Source organism: Peromyscus leucopus, chromosome 6 (assembly GCF_004664715.2).
Source record: "Peromyscus leucopus breed LL Stock chromosome 6, UCI_PerLeu_2.1, whole genome shotgun sequence".
Taxonomy (NCBI): domain Eukaryota; kingdom Metazoa; phylum Chordata; class Mammalia; order Rodentia; family Cricetidae; genus Peromyscus; species Peromyscus leucopus.
The window spans coordinates 103,221,133-103,239,780 of NC_051068.1; the positions used below are offsets into that span (position 1 = coordinate 103,221,133).

Below are 18,648 nucleotides of genomic sequence, written 5' to 3' on the forward strand. Positions count from 1 at the left end.
AGCCAACACGGTTGAATTTGGGGAAATCAGGGATAATGTGCAAATATACGAACTAGAGCAGCCAAGCTTCCACTCCGGAATTTGGGTTCGAAGCAAAATTTAATCCAATCCCCGAGGAATAAAGATTTACAGGTGACATCTATGGTCCAACAACAAGGAATGATAGTAATACTAAATCGTATAAGGAACGAGGGAGCATTGATTCCAGCCCCACACTTTATAGAAAACACGCTAAGCCCTGTAGAAGTCCAAGAGATCTGCCCTGTGTCTTAGACCTTACGTAGAAATATTTGGAGCCAACTGGATACTTCCCTAACGCTAATCCAATGTTTAATGCTAAGAATGAAACATGGTAAATTGAATGAGTTTCTGGATACAAGCTGCTCAATTACAAAAAAAAAGCAAGATTGGGAATGGGTGACTTTGATTCTACCTTACAGCTGACTCTTTGCTGTTCTTTGCCTCTCAGACACTTACTTGCCCACTCTGAGAATGTTTAGTTTTAGCCTTACACACACACACACACACACACACACACACACACACACACACACACACACTCCCACACTCCCACTCACACACACACCCCTACCATTTGCAGTTCTAGAAGCCAAGGCCATGTTGGACCTACCACCTTTCCATCTAATACCTGATCTTTGTTCCTTAAAGTATTATTCTTCTCCTAGTTGGATGAAAATAGTAGTCTTTTTAAATGTTTTTTAAATATTTATTTATTTATTTTATGTATGAGTGCTCTATCTGCACATACACCTTTATGTCAGAAGAGGCCATCAGATGATAGATGGTTGTGAGCCACTATGTGGTTGCTGGGAATTGAACTCATGTCCTCTGGAAGAGCAGCCAGTGCTCTTAACTGCTGAGCCATTTCTCCAGCCCCAAAATAGTACAGTCTTGAAAGGAAACAATGGTTATAACATGATGAATGTGAAATTATGTCATACTAAAAACATAAAGCTATGACTCATTTTCAGTTCCCACTGATAGACTGGAAAACCACTGTGACTGAGGTAGTGGTGAGCACTATTTCAGCTAAATGACCTCCTGGCCGCAGCACTCACCTCTGTGAGAAAACTGTATCCCCTTCTGTCCCTCAGGATTTGACCTTACAGCTGACTAGCTGTAGCTGATATGATTATAAGAGCCTTGAGTGATCTTTTATTGTAGCATTCTCAAGAGAATTTAGTTTCAAACAAAATGAAAGTGACCAGCCATCCTGAAAAGTCAGTTCAGCTTACCTGCAGTTTAAATATGGAAGTGAGTGATGTCCCAGGGATCACCTTAAAATTTCCATTAGAGCTGGGCTGTGGTGGTGCACGCCTTTAATCCCAGTACTTGGGAGGCACAGAGGCAGGTGGATCTCTGTGACTTCGAGGCTAGCCTGGTCTACAAAGCGAGTTCCAGGAAAAGGCGCAAAGCTACACAGAGAAACCCTGTCTCAAAAAACAAAAAACAAACAAACAAAAAATCTATTAGAGTAGAGAAAACCCTTGGGTTAGATGTCCCCTAATGTTTTACTTTATTACTGTCCATAGATTGCCCATGGTGTTTAGAAATAGGAAAGAGATGGGTAAGCTGCCCAACAACCTTGAGACTAGTTCACACACACACACCAAAAATAAATAGGAAAAAGTCACAAAAATAACTAAAGTTGTAATGTCTAATTCTGACAAAGCTGTGGATAATTTTTTTAAAGAATGGATGCCTACAAAAGAACAAAAGGGGGCACTGGAGAGATGGCCCAGCAGTTAAGAGCACTTGATGCTTTTGAAGTTTGCTTCCCAGCACCCCTATGGCTGGGGGGAGGGGGGGAATAGGTGGACAGAGGTAGTGTTTTACATCCATCTGTAGCTCAGATGGGGGGGTGCATAGCACCCTCTTCTGGCCTCTGTGGGTATAGGCACTCACATGGTGCCCACAGATACATGCACACAAACACTCAGGCACATAAAGTAAAAAATTTAAAATACGAAGAAAACTCAGCCCCTTTAGAAAGCCATTTAGAAGCAGGCAGTTGGTACCTTAAAATTTTCCCAGTGTGGCTACAAAATAAATACAGGGATTTTTTCATAATTAAAGAACTTGTTAGAAAAATATGACTGTATTTTACAGATACTTATTTTAAACAACCTGAGTATTCAGCAATGCAGAATTGAAAGACTGGTCACACCTGACTCTGATAGAGGCTAATCAAACTACTCATAAGACAATCATGAGTGCCTCGTAGAAACAAATCCAGTGGCCTGGTGATAAAAACTCATAACATTACACTATGGGACATGCTGATAGCTGCTTAGAAATATTTAACTGTGAGTTAAAAAAGACTATGGAAACAGGACAGTGTGAACGTCATTCCCACAGAGAGGTTATGAGTCTGGTTTCTTAGTTTCATCTTCTGTTGAAGGTTCTTTTTAGTAATAGGAACAAGAGAGAGAGAGTCCAGCTTTTAGTCCCTTGGATTCATATGTTGAGGAAAACATTACACAGCCACCTAAGCGATATTTTCCTTCCCCACTTCAGATCTCAGCATGAGCTTTTCCCGGATCCAGGGCTTTAACCATGTTTTGTTGAAATGGCTCTGGCTACCATGGTTATTCTTTGAAAGTCAGTTTACATTGTTCCCTGCAGTATCCTCTCCGTGCACTACACCATGAGTTAGGATCTTAGAGCATCCTGTCGCTAGGTCTTTGAAGGCAGCCTCGGCAGCTCTTTTCTGTTTGTGTAGTAAGTGATGGTCCTCATTCAGGGCAGATTCTGTTTCCGAGTTCTTGCCCTTTGTTATGTCCAAACGGCATATCAAAACTTCCCCATAATGTCCTTCATTATTGGAAGTCAACTATTTTGTCCTCTTACCAAAGAAACTGTGCAAGACCCAACAGTTACAATGTGACTTTATGCAGGATGCAGAATTTCTCCCAGCAGGTCAAGACTTCAGCAGTTACACTCCAGAACAAGAGTGAAATACTTTCTGCTAGGAGAAAGACACCACAAGCTTCACAGGCCTGGGTTATCTGGTAGCTACACACACATATCTTTCTGTAGGCTATATTTACCTCAGGGTTCTGTGCCTTCTGGAAAGCCACTTGTAGATGGGATATATGAATCAAATGATGAAGAATATATAAATCAATCTCTTTCCCCCTCTCTTTTTATGTCTCTCTGCATGTCTGTCTCTCTTCTGTCTCTCTTTTTAGCAACTCTAAACTCTCGTGCTCTCTCTCCCTCTCTCTCTGTTTCTCTCTCCATTTCTCTCTCTCTGTCTCTCTCTGTCTCTCTGTCTCTCCCTCTCTCTCTCTCTCTCTCTCTCTCTCTCTCTCTCTCCTCCTCTCTCCCTCTCTCTCTCTCTCCCTCTCCACTCAGCCTCTTAGGTTCAACAGGTGAGAGTTATTGCTACCAAGCCTGATGACCTGAGTTTGATACTGGGAACTCATATAATAGGAGAGATCCAATTCCCTCAAGTTGTCCTCTGACTTCTATACATATGATGTGGCTTGTGCATGCACGCATACACATAGTGAGATAAATAGATAAAATGTGAAAAGAAAAATATTTGTCATTAATGTACATGGTTTTGAATCTGAAAAAAAAAATAAAAAATGACCCCAGGTTACTTGGGAAACAGTTCTCAAAATGAATTAAATGTGTAGGGAACCCCAAACTGCTCTTAAGATAAACATTGTCTTTAAGAAATCAACTAAGGAGCAGCCTTACTTTTCTCTGTGGAAAGAAGAAAGCTGTCTAGAGGTCAATCAGATGGTGAAGGACACTGGGAATGTTTCATAGATGGAAATTAAATTATGATGGACAGAAGTATGAGCCACTTGGGAACATCATAAGGGGACATGGTGTCTTTTGTTTCTGGGCACTTCCCAGGGATTGGACTTTTTTTGTTATTGTTTTTGTTTCATTTTGTTTCCCTTTTGGAAAATACTCTCTGGTCAGAAAGGATGGTATGTACCACCATCCTCCTGAAATGGGGATGTTCTCTAGCCCAGTAGCCATTACCTTTCTCATAAAAGCTGATCATTCAGTACAACCAAGATGAGTAAGACTAGTTGTTTTAAATACTTTTACAACACCATTGTAAACCATTTTTATAAAGCCTTTTTAACTTTTGCTTTTTTATCAAATGTGTATTAGCAGATTAGGTAGGTGTTCAAGGATATGTATTTTCAGAATAAACTTAAAGTAACATTTACAGATGTCTAATAAGAAAAATCTAATGATTTAGTCTTTATTTAACTGAGCTGATAGATCGCTTTAAAGTTCTCCACCAAGACAGTTTATCATTGCCAAGCGACCCTTATCCTTTCAACAGATGCTAGTTGGATGGTACCTAGAACCATATTAACTATTAGCCCTACTAATAATTCACTTCAGCTTTCTTAGTGGTGAAAAGACTACACAAAGAAAATTAATCCAGTTGAATACTTTGTTCTCAAGCATGTAAAAATTTGAACCGCACTGGAACTAATTATTCTAGTAATTACTTACTCTCTGTTTTTCTAGCACATTCTAGGATCGCCAGCAACTCCTCTCATTATCTCCACAATGTTCTAGGTTGGTTGGTTTTGCTTAGTAATGTATACTTTCTATTTTGAGGGTGAGCCTGGATCACCTGGAGCAGCAGGGCAAAGTGGACTCCCGGGACCAAAGGTTGGTACAGATAAAGCCAAGCACAGTCATCCACTGCATGGTTTCTACACAATTTTAAGCTGTCAGGGTTTGTTAAGCTATTTTCTGGTTGTAGTTGGGTAGACGTTTTTGTCAGTGGTATAATACTCAGTCATAGAACTTCGTAACTAATGACTACATTATGCTTACGATTGTCATTAACATTAGACATGCAGAAAAGAAATAGGATGTGACTGTCTAAAATGTTTCTTGTGGGGCTGGGGAGTTGGCTAAGCAGTTAAGAGCACCTGGTGCTCGGGTTCAAATCTTGATACCCACAGCTCATGACCCTCTGTAAGTAACTCCAGTCCCAGAGGATCCAATGCCCTCCTCTGGCCTCCAAGGATACCAGACTCACATGGCACACAGATATAAATGCAAGAAAAACACCTATAATTTTAAAATATATATATATATTTCTTGTGGGATAATCAAATGGCATAAGAAAGCTCTCAAAATGACCACTGCCATTTTACCCCTTAATCAGTTGTGAAAACATAGGTCATGTTCATACTGCCCCAACTGTACATATTAGCAAGCCCCACTACAGATGATGTTCCCTGAGCCATGACGGCTTTTCCTCAAGATTTGGCCACCTTCAGCTTCTACACAACATGGCCAGTTAGTCAGACAAAGAACAGAATAAAGATGTGGTGTGTTTAGAATTTAAAAATGGATATAGTTTGAATTACTAAATAGGGAAAAAATGTAATGAGGATTTTTTTTGGATTGCCTGTTTTCTTGGTTTCTTGAAGAACAAATGAATCCATTAAATCAAAAAAGATTGGTGACAGTTCAGTTTAAACCAAGCAGGCAGACAAATCCCAAATCCTTTGATGAGTGAACACCCCTTGAAGTACAAAACTCATGTCTAATCCCATCAGCTGTGCTGGTGTGAGTCTGAACCCACAGATGTCTGTCAACTGATTTTACATGTCATGCTGCTATTTAGGTACTGGGGACAGGCCTAAAATGCGTGGACCTGCCCCTTTTTGTCCTGAAGAAGAAAGATAATATTCCTTCTGGGAATCCAGCCCTCTCCTGTCTTCTCCCCTTTCTTGCACTTTACTAAGAAGCCCGATGGTGGGAGTTAATTCTTGATGAGTACTCACAGTACTGTTCCTCTGCTGGCTGGCAATGCAGCCATCAGGACTGATGCTGAGTGGTGAAGGTCACCAGAAAAGCAGAAAGCCAGGGGGTCAGGTTGATTTCCAGAGAATGAAAAGAACTTTGTCTCCAAACTGACTTCTAGCTTGGGTTCTTTTACTTTGGTTTTCTTTTTCTCCACAATAATCTCCTTAAAACATTTTAAGCAGTCTGGTCTCATGGCAACTCTTACTCAAGCTCCCCATCAGGAAATTTCATCGTAAGATGTATGTACTTTAAAACATCTATTGTCCCCTGCCCTGTCCTAGAGAAAGTGGAAAATGCAGTTCTCTTCAGAGAGCAGTTTCCTATTTTAAGCCCTGTGTTTTCTTGGTCATCATTTCTAGGAGGAACCTCCCTCACTAAGGCTGCTCCATTCTGGTATCTTGGTTACAGAACTGATGATCTTGTCGAGGGGTGAGAGTGCTGCATTGAGGGCTTATGATCATATCCAGAATTGCAGAGCTGTACCAGGGTCAGCCCTGAAATACCCATGCGTCAGGACATGCTTCAAGACAGCTTTATGGAAGGACATGCTAACCCACCTTATTGATTTTGAGTTTGCCACACTGTGTTCCCCCTTAATGTCCCAGTCCACTCCTGGGTGACCTTATCTACTGCACATATCATTATCCTTATAGAAGTAAGGACTTAAGATTAAAGTTGGTATTGGTATCTGGACCCAATTCCTCTGAATATTTTTGCAATTTGTTTTCATGTAGAAACTAAGGCCAAAATAAGACAATGTGCTTTATAATTCACCTAGTGCATTCAGCTTGTGTTCAGTACCCACTTTGTTTGCTCCTGCTCTATTAGCTCTTCATTAATGTCTCTCCATCTCTGTTTTGGTGCTCAGGGGGAGCCTGGAAAAGAAGGAGAAAAGGTAAGAATATTTCTGCGTTGTTTATCACCCCCCTTCTCCAGAGCTACACTCCAAATGAACTAGATGCGTGAGAGGATCGATGATGGATAGACGCACAGATGGATGGACAGATAGAAGTGGAGATTGGGGAAGATTAATTTGCCCATCTTTCAGATTGTCAAATAGGGAAAGAGAAAATATGGTTTTATCTTCCATATAATTTTTGAATTGGGGGTTGGAAGGAAGGAGAGAAGAGCAAACACTGCCTGCCAGGCTCACAGTGGCTTTCAGTAACCCCTAGCCCTGTAAAAACCCATTCTGCACACTTGCTAATGCCATGCCGATGCCTTCCTTAGCATCCACAGCTGTCTCTGCTGCTGCTGGGGACTCTGGGTCAAAGGTCAAAGGGATACAGATGTTTACCTGCAGTGACTGTCTAAAAGTGACCCCACAAAGAATCCCCATCAAAACCAGAAAAGGGAACAGAGAATCTGGCTTGCGTGTTAATCCCCGTTAGATGCCTCCGGTATTCCTTGCAGGCCTATCTTAATAGTTTTCAAACTCCTACTGTGTATGGCTCTGTTTATACCCCAGGTTCCCTCTGATAACTGCAGTGGAGTTTGGGGGTGTCTCTGAGCGGAGTGCTAGATACTAGGATACGCTGTGATAGTCTTTCTAACAAACATCGTAACCCTACTTGCAAAAGAAGCTCATCAAAAGATCAGGAAAACAGTCCTCAATTTAACTGTGTTTTCCTGCCTTGTAAAGCAGAAAGAAGGCAATGTTAGATTGGAAGAACAGCAAAATAGGGGTTAAAAGGCCATTCGTGAAGGGACAGTCAATCTCTTTACTTCACAGCTACTCTGAGCCCCGTTTCCCAATAAGGAGATCGGTGTTCTAAGGGGGTTTTCAAGCAGATTTCTAAAAAGCACGTGAGTGAGCCATCTCTCAACACTGCCTTAGAGCGTGTGCTCTAAAGCAGTCAGCTCAGGGTAATTAACTTGAAATTAATTAGTCGTCAAATAACTGGTTCATGTAGAAATTGGGGAGAGAGGGGGAGCGATGCCAGTGCCCATCTCCGGTTCATCAGATGGGGTGCTGCCCTCCCGGCCCACTGTACACAGCCCAGGCAGGTTAAGTTCATGCTTATGTGAAATGGTAAAAGGAACTTTGGAAAGGAAAGTGAGTATCTCTCTTCTACCTTCTCATTCTTGAGAAACTGCAACTGGTGGTTTCTCTCTTCAATTCTGTGGAAGTGTTGAAATGATAGAAAAGTGACCTCCTCTGAAGCTAGAGAGAAGAGCAGCCCAGCCTAGGAACGCCACAAACACCAAGGCACTGGGGTCTCCGACAGCAAAGACTATTTTTCAGAGTGTGCTGGCATGGTTTGAAATGCTGTGTACGGTACAGAACTTAGTTCTTACAGCTGTGTAGTGTATCCTTATCCTCACGTGACCCAGGAAAAACTCAGTGCAAAGAGCATTGCTTTGCCTGCTGAGTGCCAGTGCTGGACTCCGTTCTACTGAATCTGTAATCCTTGACATTTCCTCTCTAGCATGCTCTAAGGCTTAAATGAAAGCATTCAGAGTTTAGCAGAGCAAAGCGCAGAGATAAAACGAAACCTTTCCCCTTTGCGTTGCCTTGTGGGTAGGAAGGAGATGTCACTGGACGAGTAGGGAAGTAACCAAAGAAGCACACATTCCCCTGACTCAGTTTACTGTGATTTGGGAGAGACGATATCTAATAAAAATATAAAAATTCCTTTTTCTGAATGCTGCCTATGGAGCCTCAAGTAGATAATACTCAGTCCATAGGCCTTGGGGGCTGTGGCATTCACTTGGAAGCCCTGGAGCCTTTGATTGGTTTGAAGACAGGTAGAATTTATGCAGCTTGTAGGGAAAAAGAGCAGGCTTGCACAGCATGAAGAGGGCCCAGGAGTAGCAAACAGAAGTGTCATGGCATGCTGTGGGAAGGGACAGGAGAGCCCTGCTGTGGGGAACTTTAGCCAGAGGAAAAGAGAGTGCAGGAGGGAAGCTGGTGTCCACATTAACCATGGGAAGTCTGGCAGAGACGTCACCGCTTTGTGTTAACCCTGCGCTGTGTGAAGGTGCTCGGCCGTGTTCATGTAATAAAGGTAATTGTATTGGCGTCAGCCGGCTGGTCAAGCTCGTGGGCTCTGTGAACATTTACAGTGGGTTGTAACAAGAGTGTGTCCAAAGGAGAATGCAAGAGAGGATGCTCTTTGCTTCAAGTCACCAGTAGGTGTAAGTGTATCACTTTGTCCTCTTCTCAGGGAGATGCTGGAGAAAATGGCCCCAAAGGTGACGCAGGTGAAAAGGTACGGTCTTGTGAAATACGGAAGGCTGTGTGCATGAGCATGAATATCATTGAATGTGTCTGAAGCTGGGAGATGTGGAAGACAGCCTAGAGAAACCTCTCAAGTTAGAAAAACAGTTCAGTATTTGACTTCTAAAAAGTGATTATTCCACATCCTAGCCACAAATTTAAATATTCTGAAAGCAAAATGGCCTGCCAAAAATTAGAAAATAAGTAGATTTCCAACAATAGGTCTCTCAGGCAATAAACACACTTATTCATGTGGCAGTGTGTCTTCACAGAGGCCTGCCCTAGATTTAGAAGGAAGTGTGTTGGTGAGTGAGGACGAAATTGAAAAGTTTAGTCTTAAGTTACTAGCACTCGACTGCAGTGTTTAGGTCAGGAACATTGGGTACCATGGCCCTTGCATTCTGCCTTCCCCTCCTTGGTCTTTGGAACACTGATGAGTGTTTTCAGCACACGCCTCCCTGCTCTGTCTCTGTTCCTCTCTTGCCCCACCAGTCCGTCATTACAGTGTTTGCTTGGGTTTGTATTTTACATCCCTGACACCATGGCACTGTGACATCAAAGGTTGTTTTCCTTCATCCATGTGATGTGCTCAGATTTGGAAAGAAAACTTTTAGAAGCTGAATAGAGAATCAGAGTGGATGGATTTCAGTGCACACCAAGCGAAGCAACTGATGAATGGGAGGATTATTCACTTAGGCTCACAGTTGAGAGAAAGACCGTTCCATTTTGAAAATTATGACTCTACAGATGGATAATGGTTAGTCATAAAAACATGCTCATAAAATAAATAGAAGCTTATCTTTCTCCATCTCATAAATATTAATACAAATATGGCATGGAGGTAGGAACAAATTAATGTCACTAAGTAGCAACTGTTTGTATTTGAGAAACAGTTTGAATTTAGGGTCGATTCTCAGTGTCTTGAGGACCAGGGTGTCTGGGCCTCAGCACCGTTGACAGTGTGAACTGAATAATTCTTCGCTGTGGAGCTGGCAGGCCACTCCATGCGCTGTGACCTACCCTTCCATCCCTAGTTCAGAACCCCTGCAGTAGGTGCGTCTCTTTATTTTCCAAATGTAAAGACCGAGCCGTCCTCAAGTACGGCATGCAAGTATTTAGTGCATGCTCCTGACTGCTCTCAGATCAGGACTTGAACCCCTAGCTGTATGAACCCAGAGGATGATGGTCCATTTAGCTTTCATCTTTTTGTCTAAATGCAGAGATAAGCCAGCTTGTTCTATAGATTAATATTTTAGGCTTTGTGGGCCACATAGTGTCCAGCACAACTCCATGGCTCTGTGATTATAGCAGCTACAGACAGCATGCCAAAGAAATAAGTGGGGCCGGGTTCAAAAGGGATTTAGTTTCTGGGCCAGGTGACTTGGAGATTATGTGATTTGTGTGTATTTTGTAATATTGTTGTTGTTTTGATTATTTTTTAACCATTTAAAAGTATAAAAGTAGGCTGGGAGGTGATAGAACACGCCTTTAATCCCAGCACTCAGGAGGCAGAGGCAGGCGGATCTCTGTGAGGTTGAAGTCAGCCTGATCTACAGAGCGAGATCCAGGACAGACAGGCTCCAAAGCTACACAGAGAAACCTTGTCTCAAATAAATAAGTAAGTAAGTAAATAAATAAATAAGGCCATGCCTGGCCCAGTCTTGGAAGTATCCAGCAAGACTTAACTACAGTAGCCAACCTTTGCTTAAAACAAAGGAAATATTGTACACAGAAGGCAGCTTCTTCAAACAACAACACAATATATCAAATTTAAACTGCACCTATGTGAATTTTAATAGAGCGTTTTATGTCTTAGAGAGTGGATTTTTTTTTTTTTAACTCCGCTTTTGGAACATAGGCCAGTAATGGTTTCTTTACTCACACAGGTTTTGAAATTTAATTTTGTAACAGTAAAACAATGTTTTTCCTTGAAAGGACCCAAGTGTCTCAAAGGAATGTCGTTTTTGCTTTATTCATAATGCAAATCAGTTACCATACGGACTCACACATCATAAACTCTCAATAAATACTAACTTTTCCTACCATGTGGAAATTGGAATCAACGACAAGGTTGTTTTTCTTTTCTTTTCTTTTTTTTATCAAAAAATTTTATTGCTCAGCTGAAATTAAGTACAAGAAATGCCTCAGTTAAAGCGGAAATCGTTTCTATAAACTTTGAATGGGTCTAAGCAGGGATTGTAAATAGCGATCTGTACTGTGTATACTATGTAATCTGACCCACAGCATTCATCCCGAGAATGTAGTAATTGGAATATCATTTTTGATGTGTTTTTTAAACATTTCCTGCTCCTGTCTTATAATTTGTTTCCAGCATGTTGGAAACACTCTTCTTGTGGCCTTTGTCTTCAGTATGTGAAACCCATTCATCACTTTCCAACTTCGAGGGGTAAAATAAAAAAATTTTAAAGCCTTTTTTCTGCTATTGATGTAGTAAATTACGTCATTGACTGATTCACTTTAATGGATTTTTTTTCCTTTTGATCCAACTCAGTGCATTCGGATGGTAAAGCAATCTGAGGCTTTCCAGGCTGGTCATCTGGAAATGCTGGGAGCTATAAAACCACTGACTGGGCCAGGGCTTCTCTGTGGCCAGCAAAACAGTACACTCAGCTTAAGACTAACCTGCCAAAGACTGATTTCAATCACGTGTGAAGTTACTGTGGAAGCTTTGTATTCTAGTCTTTGGAGTGTTAATTCCACCAAACAATGTTGGAATCAATTTCTTATCCACTGCAAGTGGCTGCCTGTACAGCTCACTGGATGGTTGGACCACACTGCTATAGCCTATGTGGTGTTATCTGTCCAGTCAAGAGCTCCAGCTCCACTTATTGGCACGAGTTGCCTGTCTGCTACCTTCCTTTGCTTCCATGGCCTCTGTTCCTATCCATGCATTGCCTTCTGATTTAACATCTGGAGCTCAAGCATCTTGTCTTTCACAGGCGTGTCCTCCTTGCCCTTACCAACCAATCTGTCTTAAAACCACACCTGGAGGGCTGTGTCCAAGGACACTCTAGAGCAGTCAGCACTGGTCCTCTCTAATCCTGCCCATGGCATCCTTTGTTTAGATACCTGCTCTCTCTTCCCCTTCCCAGTTCCTCATCTCCATTTTCTAACTTTGTTCAATCTTCAATCCTTTGAACCTTGGATTCACAAGTCATTTCCTAGGGAAGCTCTTTAGTCTCTTAAACTTCTCAGGTCATCCCTGTATACTTGAACAACACCCTGTAATTCTGTTCCTAATACATACTGTTCTTCACTGTCATTTCTTAATTAACGGGACACTGAGCTCACTAGAAAAGGAACAAACAAACCCAAACCCATAGGATACTGTCTAGTTTCATTTCTAGATCATGCAATAAAATCCTCTTACAAAAGTAAGAAAGACGGGGTTTCTTTGGTTCATAATTTGAAGTTAATAGTCCGTCATTGTAGGGAGGTGAAGGCGTGAAGCAGCTGGTCACATTCCCTGTGTGGTCAAGATCAGAGAGCAGTGAATTAGTGTGGGCATGCTTGTACTAGTCCAAGGCCTAGCCCATGAACTAGTGCTACTCACATTCAAGGTGGGTCACCCTACCTCAACCCAATTAAGAAAATCCTACCTAATCTAAACAATCCTCATTGAAGCTCCTTTCCCAGGTCATTCTAACTGGCCATCACAGCTCTACCCCTTGTCCATTTGACACCAAGCACATCACTTTTAAGCTATAATCTTCCATCCTTTGTCCCCAAAGTCAAACCAAAAACTGCACAGTGCCAATCTCTTCTAGTCCTGGTGCTAATCCAGGTTCCAGGACATTGTTTTAAGATAGTAAATACTGTTTGGAAAACCTTTTTTTTTTTCTTTAATCTTAAACAACTTCATATTTTCATTGAATGGCACAAAGTTTCTATAGCGTGCATTTGCTTAGTCTGCCTTTATTAACATATGTGTATTTTATTACTTGCTGAGTACTGTGTTTGAAAGCAACCACATACAAAACCAGTTCTTGACTGAAAGCGAAAAACAATAAACTCGCCAGATGTAGTGGCGCGCGCCTTTAATCCCAGCACTTGGGAGGCAGAGGCAAATGGATCTCTGTGAGTTCAAGGCCAGTCTGGTCTACAGAGTCAGACCCTGTCTAAAAAAAAAAAACAATAAAACAGCAAAGTTAGGTTTATTTACCTCACAGAACTTCTCCATCTGTGGCTTGGCCCACTGACCGATGAAGCTAGGCATGTAGACCTGCCACAGCTGGGGGTCTGTTTCCTGCTTTAATCCTGTGTTCACCTGTACTTTGGGGGCAGGGTTATAAATATCCCCTCCATTCCAGCTACTGGGAACATTGTCCTGTCTGGCAGTGGCCTTGCTCTTAAAAGTTATAGAAATTCCTGGAGATTTCACAGTTCTGCGTCTTTTAAAAAGAGAATAAAGATATGACTATGAGTTGTCCATCAAATGAAGCCTCCCTGATTTCCACAAGTAAAGCAGCCTTTCAGTGTTGGGCTTTCCTTCCCATCTACTTTCTCTGAGGACAAAGTCCAGTCTTTCTTCTCATGTAGGAGGTTAGCCAAACACTCTTGTATTCACTACACGTGGTTAATACAAGAACCACCTTTAATGTACACGTTTTCTCTAGCCTTTAGGACCCATTGTCAAAACGATACAGTCCAGCAGTCCTTTTCTCAGTCGGATAAAAAGGGCAAACATGGAAGTACAGTTGGGGAGCTCGAAGTTCACTTCACTGGAGCTCCTTCAGCTTCCTCATCACCAAGTGGAAGTGGCAATGCCTTCCCTGCATGGGAGGCTAAGGTGTAAACAAGGCAGAAGGAGCGTCGTCGGAAAGTCAAGTTGTCTTTAGTACTACAAAGGTCGTGTTATCCAAAGTATTGCAAACTGGTTCATTAATGTTGAGGGCTCCCAGACTTAGTTTAGTAGAAATAGAAACAAGTATTATTTCTTCACCGCATTTATTTCACCCCTCATTTGGAACTCATTTGAATGGGAATGGTTGGCAAGGGAAGGCTCATTCATCCAAGAGTGTGCTTCCTTGTTTAGCCACATCTTAATTTTTCCTTGGGTAATGGCAATTACAGATGTCAAAGTCATGTGTGCACTTCTTTCCTCAACAAACTAAATTGACTATTTCCTTCTCTTTCCTAAGCTCGGGTTTCCCCCTTCCTAAAGGTCTCTCTTCGTTTTGATCCTTGACTGCTGACCCGACTAAAACATGGTCTTATAGACAGTCAGTCACTCATTCACCACATGTGTGTTAAGCATATACTGTGGATTCAGAGTCAGTTTCCTGCAGCTGTCTGTCTTCCGACAGGACAGGTGAATGTGCAGGCAATGCCCACAGCAACCACAACACAAGCTGTGCCCGACACAAACAAGGCATGGAGCTACAGTAGGTGTGCTCCTGGGGGGCCCCAGGGGGAGGTGAATTGGTGAACGGTTCCTTGAGGCAAAGCCATGTAAACCAAGACCTAAAGCAAGAGAAGCACCGTCCGTGGGAAGACGTGAGTGGAAATGAGGAAAGGGGCCATGTGCCGGTCAGTACGCAGGGACCTGAGGCCTCTATCTGTCTGTGTGTCTGTCTCTAAAAGAGATTGATGAGCAGCTTCTGGACGTTGGAACAAGGGAACAGACCCCTGGAAATGCTTGAGTATTTGTACAGATGACAGAGCTTAGTGAATCTCAACTCTGGCCTCCCCCTTCAGTTTTCTTGGCAGTCTCAAATGTCCCCTCCTTTTCTATGTCTTTGCATGTTCCTGGGATGGAGAGGACTAGAGTGAGATTGAGAATCTAGGCCTTGTTTTTTGAGACAGGGTTTCTCTGTGTAGCTTTGCGCCTGTCCTGGAACTCACTTGGTAGCCCAGGCTGGCCTCGAACTCACAGAGATCCGCCTGGCTCTGCCTCCCGAGTGCTGGCATTAAAGGCGTGTGCCACCACTGCCCGGCAAGAATCTAGGCCTTTTGCTTCCTCGTTTACAAATGAGTGACAGTCTTACCTCTTCTCCATGTTCCTGTCTGCACTGGTCCTATCCTTAGGATAGTGTGTTTCTGGGAGTGGAGTCATCCTCCATGAAATCTGGACAAACACAGTCTTGAAAAAGCCAGACTCCCCCGAATAGCCATCTCCTCCCCACCTCTATGTCAGAACTAACATCCTGGAATTGCAGATGAAAAACCTTTTGGCAGACCATTGCCTTCCACCAACCCCAGAGCTAAGGATGTCATCAGATAGAACCCAAGGCCTTTAGAAAAGCTTCCCCCATCTGCCTGGAACCACCTCTCTGATGTACCCACCAATATATTTTAAACTTATCTTGACATATGACTTTCTTTGCTCTGTAAAACTAAAGCTTCAGGAAACTGCTTCCATTTTGGAACATGAAATTTTGGGTACCCTAAATCTGTACTCCTGGACCATGGTCACTCAAAATGGCTCCAGAATAAACTATCTCTTGATCTTCTTGATCTCTTTAAAAAGTTAAAAGTTGGATTCTATCTGAAGACTTTTTCAACCCCTCCATGTATTCCCATTACCCACATATCATTCATCATCCTGTGACCTGCTGAGGTTGAGTTATGGTACAGTGAGGGTAACACAGGAAAAGGCATGCTCATGCTTCATGATGGTGACAAACTGATCTGCAGCATGACTTTTGCAAGGCAACATAACTAACCTTTGACTTCATCTGTTGAACCTTGACCTTCCAAAGACCAAGAAGGGCAGGAACTCCCTGTAAATAGCCAGTGACATTAATAAATCCCAGAAGCTAAGAAAACCAGAAGATTCAAATCTCTCAGTTACAATTCATTGCTTCAGAATATATATTTAGCATCTTATTAAGGGAATGGCCTCATGTTTGTATGTTCTTAGTTATTTCAAGAAATATAGTCTTTTCATGTTTTGTATTCAGAGTAAACCCATGATTTTAGGCAGGGCATGGTTTCTCTTACATGCTGTTGTAATATAGTGGCTGGGTCTATTAATGTACAAAGTTCTGTGGGGCAAGGGTAGGCTCACTGGGCATATGTAGAGTCCCTCTGGGCATCCATGTGGGTGATGGTTGCCTGGGGACTTGCATTGTTTTCTCAATACTTGTGGCATAATCTCTCCTGGGTTTCATTTTAGGGTGACCCTGGATCATCTGCTGCAGGAATTAAGGTAACTATAGCCCTGCACATGTGTATGCCATGGGAATCATGGTTTTGACTTTATAAGCCTCCCTTGTCTCTTCAGTTTATCAGCATTGATGGTTACAGCTATGGTCCAATTCTCTGGCAACAGCTTCCAAAAACAACAGGGAAATCCCAGGCAGTCTGAGAAGGAGGGCTTACTTTCTCTTCCACGTTTCCTTGGTTTCCAAGAAATGTGTGTGTGTGTGTGTGTGTGTGTGTGTGAGAGAGAGAGAGAGAGAGAGAGAGAGAGAGAGAGAGAGAGAGAGAGAGAGAGAGAGAGAGAGAGAGAGAGAGAGTTCTAGGCACACTCACAGCAGTTTCCATATGTGTAGTGGAGCAGAGAGAAAGAAAATGACATCCACAAAAATGTATGTAATCAAGTAGGCAATTGGATCATTACTGCAAAACTGCTCAAAGCTCTAGCGTTTTTCAAAATTTCTTCTAAGACTGCTCTTGTTATCTTTGCTTTTCTTTGGCCAGGGAGAACCTGGAGAATCTGGTCGTCCAGGACAAAAGGTAATATCTCTCTGTCTTAGGTATGTTCTTTGCATCTCTCCGTGATCAGTATTTCACATCATTGGCATCTAATATGGAAACATTTATTGCACAGTGGTATAGCTTCCATGCTTTGTACAATGTTACTGGTTGCTTTCCATTTTAAAAGGTCCTGATGCTGGGCATAGTGAAGTATGAAAACAAACTCTGTATATATGTACTCAGCTGTTTGAAACTAACAAATCTCAGCTGAATTGGAATGCCAGCTAGTTGCCTTGAATGCTTAAAGGTAATCTGTATTTTCTGTGTTTTGTGAGAAGAAATAAGTATATACTAAATGATCTCAATGGAGAATGATGGACAGTTCTTTTAAAATATACCTCTACCTCCATTCATTTGCCTGCTAACTTGTATGTGACTCTAACCTGTGTCGTGAATGTTGCCTTATGGAAACTGAATTCATTTAAAGAACTAAATTGTAATTAGCGACTCTAGCCATACCACTTTCACTAACTGATCTGTGGGTACATTAAATTTACCATTTGTGTTTCTTCACTGACTGTTTATACTCGTTTTTCATCTGAGTCTAAGGCAGTAAACAAATGTTGTCAGTTTCTCAGCTGAGCACCTGGATCTCAATGCCCAGTCTAGCCAAACCTCACATAACAGACACTTGCAGTTAACAAGAAAATGTGAACTCCATAGGACAAATTCCTTAAAACCATAGCCTTTGCCCAGTGGTAGCTGATGTTATAGGCAGAATATGAATTGGGACATAGAACATACCTCATTAGCAGAGAGAAAAGATGGTAAACCCTATTGCAGTGGATTGGAACCTAACGTTGAGAGTTTGCTCTGTTGTCATTGGTCTTGGTGTCATCGAGAGAGCTTTCATTTAAGCACTTGGGATGGAAGTAACTTCTGAGAAGGTTTTCATGGTAACGTTTCTCTAATTTAATGGCAAATATTTTTCTCTGGAAACTGAGAGTCTCGGAGTATTGATTCATCAGCTCCAGGTGAGACAAGAGGCCAGCCCAGCTCTTTAACTCTTCCTGTTCCGATCCATCTCTTGGTCTTCAGGTCCCAAGTTTAACTCCAGACTCCACACAAAGTATTTTAAATAAATGAGTTGTAGTAATCCCCCTCTTCCTCTTCTTCCCAGTTAATCTAGAGCAACATCCCTCACTGCTCTTTGCTGGTAGCAGATGTATACGGCCAGTCATCTAGATTACTATTCAATGTGTTTGGGTGAAATATTTCAAATACCTTTTAGAAAGGAACCTCAGGTGCCACAGTGTTCTTTCTGTGGCTCCTTTCAGTGGTGACAGCTTTCCACAAACATGTCCAGCCTCCCCCCCCCCATGCTGACTTCTTCTTTGACAAAATCAAACTTGTCAGCATATGTGATTTTTTTTTCTCTTATAGGATGGGCACTGACAAGGTGAATATCTGAACCTACTAAGTTTTTGGTTCTCCTTCACAGGCTTTATCATGGGCATCATAGCAGGCAGCCCTCTCTGACCTTTTAAAAAGAAATGTGGAATTACTAATAATAGTGATCCATGCTCTATTTTGAAAAAGCAACTGATCTTCACAGATAATGTAATTTTTGGGTCCTCTGGTATTTAAAAAATTAAAGATTTGTCTTAAATTGCCCTCTAAATTTGTGATTTTCTCAAAGAAAGACCAGGCTTGGTGGAATGTGACTCTAACCCAGCACTCAGAAAGGTGCGGCAGGAAGACCTGGCATTCAAAACCCACCTGCCTGAGGTAACAAGAGTCTGAGTCAGAGGAAGGGAGGGCGCTGGTGAGATGGCCCAGCAGGTCAAGGTGCTTGCTGCCAACACTGACGGCCTGAGTTTGATCCCAGAACCCACGTGGTAGAAGAAGGAAAATGAATCCTGCAAGTTACACACACACAC

General features: G+C 42.2%; 1 protein-coding gene across 17 annotated transcripts in view; it reads left to right on the forward strand.

Annotated features, from left to right (window-relative positions):
• Window positions 1-18,648, forward strand: part of Col25a1 (collagen type XXV alpha 1 chain) — a 404,038-nt gene that overhangs the window by 318,288 nt on the left and 67,102 nt on the right. For all 17 annotated transcript variants that reach the window (XM_037207099.1, XM_037207100.1, XM_037207097.1 and 14 more), the window contains exons 13-17: window positions 4,621-4,674; window positions 6,695-6,721; window positions 8,994-9,038; window positions 16,185-16,217; window positions 16,712-16,747. In XM_037207099.1, the coding sequence (XP_037062994.1) occupies window positions 4,621-4,674; window positions 6,695-6,721; window positions 8,994-9,038; window positions 16,185-16,217; window positions 16,712-16,747 (195 nt within the window). The remainder of the gene's footprint in view (window positions 1-4,620; window positions 4,675-6,694; window positions 6,722-8,993; window positions 9,039-16,184; window positions 16,218-16,711; window positions 16,748-18,648) is intronic.